General features: G+C 43.1%; 1 protein-coding gene across 2 annotated transcripts; it reads right to left on the minus strand.

Moving 5' to 3' along the window:
• Positions 1-338: 338 nt before the first annotated feature.
• Positions 339-7,976, minus strand: ikzf5 (IKAROS family zinc finger 5). Of its 2 annotated transcripts, none has more exons than XM_058399639.1 (4): positions 7,622-7,976; positions 6,796-6,949; positions 6,378-6,551; positions 339-6,015 (listed from the first exon to the last, which is right to left on the minus strand). In XM_058399639.1, exons 2-4 carry the CDS (start codon positions 6,926-6,928, stop codon positions 5,147-5,149), a joined length of 1,176 nt encoding a protein of 391 aa, XP_058255622.1. In that variant the 5' UTR covers positions 6,929-6,949; positions 7,622-7,976; the 3' UTR covers positions 339-5,146. The 2 variants fall into 2 exon arrangements, with proteins under 2 accessions (XP_058255622.1, XP_058255621.1); XM_058399638.1 differs by having other exon boundaries at positions 6,796-6,952.
• Positions 7,977-8,583: the final 607 nt, after the last annotated feature.

An 8,583-nucleotide genomic window follows, 5' to 3' on the forward strand; every position in this document is an offset into this window, starting at 1 on the left:
AATTAGCTGCAAGCTAAGCACCTTTTGCAGATAGCATCCCGTGTCCAGATTTTGCCCATAGACCAGGGTTGTCTAATCTTATCCACAAAGAGCTGGTGTGGTGCAGGCTTTTGTTCCAACCAAGCAGGAGTCACACCTATTTAATCAACTGTTCTTGGCTTTCAATAGACTCAGGTGTGGCTTCTCAGGTATGGAGTAAAAACCTGCCCCCACACGGCCCTTTGTGGACACCGCTGTTATAGACGAACATACCACTTATGGTTTCTGATGGTACCTCAATGCTAACCCTGTCAAAAGCCTGCTGAACGCTGAGTCAAAGTCAACAATAACTACAGAAACACAGGACACTATTATAATTTATTAACATTTAACACCAATTTCACCAGAAGAGCAGTTTTAATACATGAAGTGTGACGTGTTATTCAGAGCACCACAAACATTAAAGGTAACGTTTAACATTGAGATCAAGAAGAGACAAGCCTGTCACAACCATTACACGACTGACCAATCAGAATCATTTCAGCCCGAGTAGCACAGACCTTAAACCTTAAATGTACCTAGAAACGGATAAAAAGTATTACATTCGTTGATTTATTTTTAAAAAATAAATAAATAAACTGTTGGCAAATTTCTTTGACATGAGAGGAGCAAAACACTGTGTGTTGTGCAGTTACAGGAAAATAACCAATTTCACCTCATCTTCATCTCATGTCGCTGATTAATTTCCTGTAACAGCATCAAACAGCGTTTCACTCCAGACGTTTATTTCTAGTACACTTTTATTCTTGTATTATAAAAGTATACATCAAATTTTGTGACAGTTAATCAGTCAGGTTTTAATAATCATGACAGAGCTAAATGTATACAAAGATTAAAGAGGAAAAAAACGAGAGGCAGATACTGAAGAGAGAGAGAGAGAGAGAGAGATAAAGAGAGAACAAGAGAGAAAGAAGGAGAGAGAGAGAGAGAGAGAGAGAGAGAGAGAGAGGGATAGAGAAAGCGAGAGAAAAATAGAGAGAGAGAGAGAGAAAGCGACAGAGGGATAGAGAAAGCGAGAGAAAAATAGAGAGAGAGAGAGAGAGAGAGAGAGAGAGAAAGCGACAGAGGGATAGAGAAAGCGAGAGAAAAATAGAGAGAGAGAGAGAGAGAGAGAGAGTAAAGAAAACGTAAATATAAAAAGTTCAAACTTCATTAAGAAGAGAAATTCACGCAAAATAAAACGATAGTATGAAAATAGTCTGCATAACAGGGACTGTGTAGCACTAATGCTAGCAGGTTTCTCTTGGCTTCTCTACAATGTTACAGTTTCACACTTTTCCACCTTGGGCATTTCCTATATTCACTGCCTGTTGCTATGGTTACCTAGCTAGCACCAGTCAAGAATAACTGCCCAAGCTGGCTACAGAATGTAACACAAAACCATTAACATGACCAAGTATCCGTGTATTAAAGGAGACTGTGCCACGTGTCATTGTTACTGCTTTTTTTTTAATTTGTCACGCCCATCAAACAGTGGCTCCGCCTTCTTCCACTGTAACTGGAAAAAAAAAAAAAAAAAAACTTCTGGCTAATCAGCAGCAGAGGTGTGTCCTGAAAGACGGTAAATATGTTCCTACTGAGATATCTGTGGTGTATTTAGCATTTCTGGTGCTGGCGTGTTGCTTGGTGAAGTTCCTTCCTTTAATCCTGGGAGACGTTAGTACTTGTGTGTCGCTCGCTGACATCATGGGGGGGGTGATGTTATTGCTAGCAGATTTACGACGGTGTTCAACAGAGAAAAAATGTTAACACGGTAGGTGATGATGATGATGATGGTCAAGGTTGCACCATTAGCTCTGGATGTCGAGTAAAACACTCTGAACTCTCTGTCCCGATTGGCTGGTTGAACATGACCTCGTCCTCATCCCGGGGGCGGAGCTTAGTTTCCGAGGTCACTATACAGCCTGATGATATAAATAATGACTGGCTAATTACATCTCAGTTTCACATGAGGAGGTTGTTTCCACAGCAACCATCAATACTAGTTAGCATACAGTTATGATACAAAGCTGGACATCGCTGTGTCATTTAGCCAGAATCTCCAACACCCCAAGTGTTTTATTATTGCAGTTGTATCTTGAAATGAAATGAAGTGGACACGGGATCAGAAAAAAAAAAAAAAGATCGCAGCTTACACGCCATCTCCAGTACGGTAATGCTAAGAATGTTAAGTGTCTCCAAAGTATGCTGTTTGTTTAAAAAAAAAACAAAAAAAAAAAACAACAACAGTAATAATAATAATAATAATAATAATGATATAAAAACACCTATTAATTGTTCACTTAATCTCTGGGATTTTAAGACTTGTTATAATTGCTTCTAAGTCTACAGAATCAGAAGGAAGGCCACACTCCATCTAAAAAAAATTCTGTAAGATTAAAATGTGTATGAAATTATTCCAGGCATCATTTTGCTAAATCTAACACAGATTAAAAGGTTAAACCCCAAAGCAGACCGTCACAAATATAAAGTTGATTTAAAACCAATCACTCAGGCTAAAACAAACGTCCACAGTGTCCCTTCGGGATGAAGTCGATCAGCTGAGAAGTTTGCTTCCAGGATAATGTAGATAACGCATGGAGGTTGTTGTGTAACTAATGTCTAACATCATGAAGATCTTTGAGGTGCTCGTCCTCAAACTTATTCAGCTTTTGTTCCTGGACCATCAGGACCTTGTACACACCTGGGTGTGGAGGATGACCTGATCTCCATGCTCTACAGATCAACTGTCAATATTACGTTCTTTGATTTTTTTGCCTCTAAGTTTAGGGAGCAATCTTGATGCCCATACAGTGACCTGGATCATGGACCTGGATTAGATCAACTGGCCACAGTCTGTGAAACACCAGAACTATGTGTAAAAGGTGGCAGCAGGAAGGATAAGGCATCATCCTGACTTTCTTCCAATCAGACATCCAGAACAACACTGTTTTGCACCTCCTGCAGAAGGTCTCTGATGGACCCTCTAAGGAAGCGTGTTCCCCAAATGGAGTCCATTCAGGGTACAGGTTAGAAAAGGCTGATGGAGACGTTGTGGTTCAGGAGAGAGCAAGACAAATGAAGTGATGATGACCTCCTACAGTTTGATCTTCTCTGATTTCACCAGTGACTTCAACATGTCCTGGTGAACAAGCATGATGCCCCTACAGTCTCCTGTATTGTAAACCAATGTCACAATCAACCCCCATTTCTGAGACACCAGAATTGTGTGTTGGAGGTGGCTGTCCGCACCATTGTAAGGTGCTTTCAAAATGAGACAGATCAGAGCAATGTAAAGAAGGCTGGTGGAGGTCTTGCAGTTTGAGGAAAAAAGCACCTGGAGCTCACCAACTGCAAGACACAAGAACTGGTAGTGGACTTGGTGTTAAGAAGCCTGTTAAGGAACTTGTTTTTGATTCCTCTGCCTTCAACACCATTCCACCTGTCAGACTGAGGAACTAACTTGATGACCCAACAATCTTGTACCCAGAATTGTGTGTCCACCAGCCTCCAACATAGGTTTAATGGTGCAGGTAAAAGCACCTGCAACTAATCAAATGCAAGACACATGGTGGATTTTTGGCATGAACTAAATCCTTTCAGGATCATGCTCTTTGGTTTTTCCAGGACCTTCAACACTATCCTGCATTTCTGAACCAAACATCTTCTTTTTCGTCTTTTTCATCTGGAAGTATCTACAGTTTCCTGAATTTTGAACCATCAAGACCTGTGGTGGTGGTGAGCACCATGAGGAACCATCATCTTCTGTCTCTGGACTTCTAGAACACCTCCAGTTTGTACCTCTTGCTGAAATCTCTAGTGACTCCTCCACTGCCGGCTGCACCCACAATGGAGACGAGTCAGAACACAGAGTACAGGAGGCTGGTGGAGGACTTTCAAGCTACTATAGAAACAAGCACACAGGTCTATGTTGGCTAGCTGGAGATCCAATACAAAAAAAGCCAAAACTTTAAACATTGATAAACTCGTATGTATTTGATCAACTGGCTGATGCTTTCACCCAATCTGATACACCTGGGTGGTTGAGGGTAAATGGTCTTGTTCAAGACCCCAACAGTGGTAGATTAGTGGTGCTGGGATTTGAACTCACAACCTTCTGTTCAATATCTCCGTGCTTTAGCCTCTAAACTACAACTTCCCACTACCCACTGACCGATCGACTGCATCTTTGGTAAAAGCAGACACTGTGGACATTTGTGGACATGTAAGACAACTTTATCAACTACAAACGTCCAATCAATACTAGTCATGTGTCGATATACTTTCAGAATTACTTCAACTTTTATCATAGCAGATATCGTGACGGAGATCATCACCATACCGCGCTTGACCAGTATCATCTGTGACCATCAGAAGCTCCATAACAAAATCAACAGAATATCAACACGTGCCTTATTCAATACTCATAATCACAGTTCAATTCGTGAGCTAGATCAACTTGGAGGCATGGGTGTCCAGTAGCTGCCTGATTAAAAAAAGTAAAAGTCCACAAATATCGACACAAAGTACATAATAGATTCACGTCTTTAACTTCATATAAACAGGGGAAAAAAAACAAGTTATAAATTACTTAGCATATACTTTTTTTTAATTCTGATCTGCTCCTTCTTGATATCTTACATCCTGGCATCTTGAGTGGAGGATAAAACAGGAAGTGGGACCCAAGCTGGTTCCATCCTGATGCTCCACGTGTGTGCTGCCCTTTAGTGAAGCACATCCTGTAGGACAGCAGTTCAATTCAAAACAGGAAGTTTAAAGTGAACCCTGGTGGCGGCTGAACCAGTAATTTAGGTTCTGCAGTAATGTACATGATCATGTAAGTGAACTCGGGAAACACCTACAATCTCACAAACATTCTGAGCCACTGTTTGTAAAGTTGAGTGGCTGAAAACGCACACTTCCTGTTTCCGACCATCTGACTGGACTGTTCTGCTCCATCCCAGAAATGGACCGCCTACCACCATGTTTTATTAGAACATAAATGGGGTTAAAGTCATTGGCGTATCCTAGACTGAATGCGTCTCATTTCCTAGATCTGTACATAACTACAATATCCTACAGTAACGCTGACTGGAAAAACGTCCAGTCTTTTCCGAGTTCCAGAGATTTATTGTTTGTGCTGTCCTCGAGCAAAGTGGCAGGCGAAGTCGTACCTGTTTCTGCACCTGTGGCCACAGATGTTACACTGGAAGGGATTTTCATAGCCATGGCAACCCATGTGAATGGTGTAAAGGACGTTATCAGGGAAGTAGATGTGGCAGTGAGGGCAGTGGTGGAGCAGCTGCGGCTCGTGGCTCGGGTTCGGTGTTCCCGGCTGGCTGTTTGTGCCACTGTTACTGGGCGTGCTCGTCCGGTCGCTGCACTGCCCCCCGTGTGCCGTGTCCCGAATGTCCGGCGTCGATGTGAGAGTCACAATGGGACAGGAGACGTTGCTGGAAATGGCGGCCGAGGATTGTATGAGGAAAGAGGGTTTTTCTTCGGGAAGGGAGTCCGCCCCAGGAGAAGCCGGCGTCTCCGAAGGTAGACTAGAAAGTTGTCCAGCCAGCGCCGAGAGCTGACTAAGTGGGTTATGTTCCAAATCGTTCGTTTTCTCTACATCTTTTGTGGGCAAGCTGACGTAGGGACTGTGCAGATCGTTCTGCTCGTCGTTTGCACCACCATTCTCATCTGCGTCGTTTTTTCTGTGCAGGCCAAGGTCTACTAGGATGCGACGACCGTATGCAAAAGCCCCGCCCCGTTTGGACAGCGCTGAGATTGTTCGGCGGTGTGAAGGAGGGGTTGAGCGGGTGCCTTTAATGGGGAGGATTTTGTGGCGTCGGCGTCGGTGGTGTGAAAGGTTGCTGCGGTCACTGCACCGGAACGCACACAGCTCACATTTATACGGTTTCTCGCCGGTGTGAGAGCGCATGTGGGCCTCCAGGTGGCGCTCATAAGCCGAGGCAAAGGGACAAAGATGACAACGATGAGGCTTTTCCCCTGAGAGAAGAGAGAGTCAGTTTCATCAGTTCATCAAACAATATTTCTTCAATGTTACAATGGGCGGGGCTAGGTATGAGCTCAGATTGTGATGTCACAAAACTATAAGCCCAAAGGCTTTTAACCAATTATGTCTAATATGCAAATGACAACATTGTGCCTTGAGTCTATTTAATGTTAATGGAGAGACAGGTGGTTGCCATGGTAACATTATACTCTGGCAGATTCTTCAAACTAGATTGTGAGCAAACCAGCTAGCTAGCTCAGATAAAGTGAGTGATCTTAAGATAAAAGGGATGTCAGGAGGACACGGGGGTGGATCCTAATTTGCATATTCATCTATAATCATATTTCCTGATTACCCGTGTGAATGCGGATGTGCTCGATGAGCCGTGCCGTTCCTCTGGTAGCGTAGTTGCAGTAGCGACACTTCAGCTTTCCGTCGTATGTCCTCTCGAAGCCATCCACCAGCATGTTGGACCCGTCCTCCAGAGAAATGTCCACTGGCGGATGATCCAGTCCATTGTGTCCGAGATCTGGCCCAGTCACACAAACACAAATTACAGTTAATAAGACGAACCAAACACACACAGCTTGTCATGTTGCAGAGAAACGTAAAGTCCAGTGGATGAAGATGTCAGAAAACCGTTACTATAGAAACGATAACGCATCAGAACATCTGCATTAATAGAGACTATAGAAAGAGAGCTATAGAAAATTAAGCAACACCTTCTGTGTGAATCCAGTGTGTGTGTGTGTGTGTGTGTGAGAGAGAGAGACCTGACGGGACATCTTCCGCATCCTTCACACCGCTGACGGAGCCTGAGATCATGTTCACATGTTGGGTTTGTTGGCTCAGATACTCCTGAAAATCCTTGACAAAGTCCAGTGTCTCAGGCTTCTCCTCGCCCATTGGGAAGATCAGAGCCGGTTCCTGCTGTCACACACACACACACACATAAATAGAGCTGTTAATATTTTTTTTGCCTATATAAAACTTCATAGTGCTCAATATTTACACTAATTAAAGCACAAAAAGAATTAATTATTAATTAAATATCCTTATGAAACTGTAACTCATCAAATAAGAAAAAGAAAGAAAGAAAGAAAGAAAGAAAGAAAGAAAGAAAGAAAGAAAGAAAGAAAGATTAAGGTAACCGTGCAAAGTGCGACAGTTTTTACGACAATAAACAATGTTGACAAATGGTTACTTTATAATAGTTTAAAATGTGTTAATTATAATGATTTAATAATTAAATCATCTATACACCATTATTACAAGCTTAAATCGACTCGCTTGGATATAAATCAGGTATCAGGTGTTGTTGCTATGATGCAGCTTCAGTTTATTTAGTTACCATATTTTCCCTACCGTATTCCTAAACAAACCCCGCCCCTTAGCTCTCGGATTGGCTGGATTGTCCCGTCTTCTGAGCTAGGATTGGTTAATAGATAAGTCAAGCGATCCAACAGAGAATCTATCCAACCATAGCATGTGGGCGGGGCTTGTCGGATTGTAGGTGGGGAAAAAATGTAAAAACGTTAGATAGCATCTTAGCTAGTCAGCTGATTCGGTTCGGTTCGGTTCGGTTCAGTTTGTACTTACCCGTCCAGACAGCCGAGTCTCGGTGAAGCAGAACTTAAAATAAGCACTCGATCCGCGAGGGATCAATTCAATCAGATATTCGAGTACATTTTTAAATATCTCCCCATCTCTGGTGATGCTAATTCGAGCTAACTGAACAATTAGCTACTAAAACGTTCTTTCACACCATTGACAGCTTCGTAAATCCGCTCCTGGTGTTCCTGGGAAACTACTAAACGTGACATGGAGGCGATGGACGCTGTCGTTGTGTGTCTGAGGAACTGCACAAGCCTGCTAGCTAAGCTAAAATATCAGCCCGAGCTGACCCAAAACAAAAGGGAACTCTTCCCAGGAAGTGCAGAACGCGAGTGCATCACTGAATGTCTTCCGGCTGTTCTGCTCCCTCTAACATTTGGTTCCTATGTTACTTCACAGAAGGTATCTTGTCTTCCATCTTGTCCGCACTGTTATCAGATGCCACGGGTTAAGTTCTTGAAATTATGCCCTGCTACGCTACGTGGCCAAAAGTGAGTGCACCCCTGACCATGATACTCATACACTATGGTGACAAAAGTTTTGGGACACCCCTCCAAATCATTGAATTCAGGTGTTGTTTTTCAGGTGTTAGACTCGGTCCCTTAGTTCCAATGAAGGGAACTCTTAATGCTTCAGCTTCATACCATGACATTTTGGACAATTTCATGCTGTTTGTGGGAACAGTTTGGGGATGACCCCTTGTGTGGAGGAACTTGACTGGCCTGAGCTCAATCCAATAGAACACCTTTGGGATGAATTAGAGCGGACTGTGAGCCAGGACATGGAACAAGTACATCAGAGGGACAGCTCATGTTGGATGTTTGGGAGACAAAGTTAGGAAGGCCAGATTAAGATGGTTTGGACATGTTCATAGGAGGGAGAGTGAGTATATTGGTAGGAGAATATTGGACATGGAGCTGCCAGGCAGGAGGCAAAGAGGAAGGCCA

Source organism: Hemibagrus wyckioides, linkage group LG09 (genome assembly GCF_019097595.1).
Source record: "Hemibagrus wyckioides isolate EC202008001 linkage group LG09, SWU_Hwy_1.0, whole genome shotgun sequence".
Lineage (NCBI taxonomy): Eukaryota > Metazoa > Chordata > Actinopteri > Siluriformes > Bagridae > Hemibagrus > Hemibagrus wyckioides.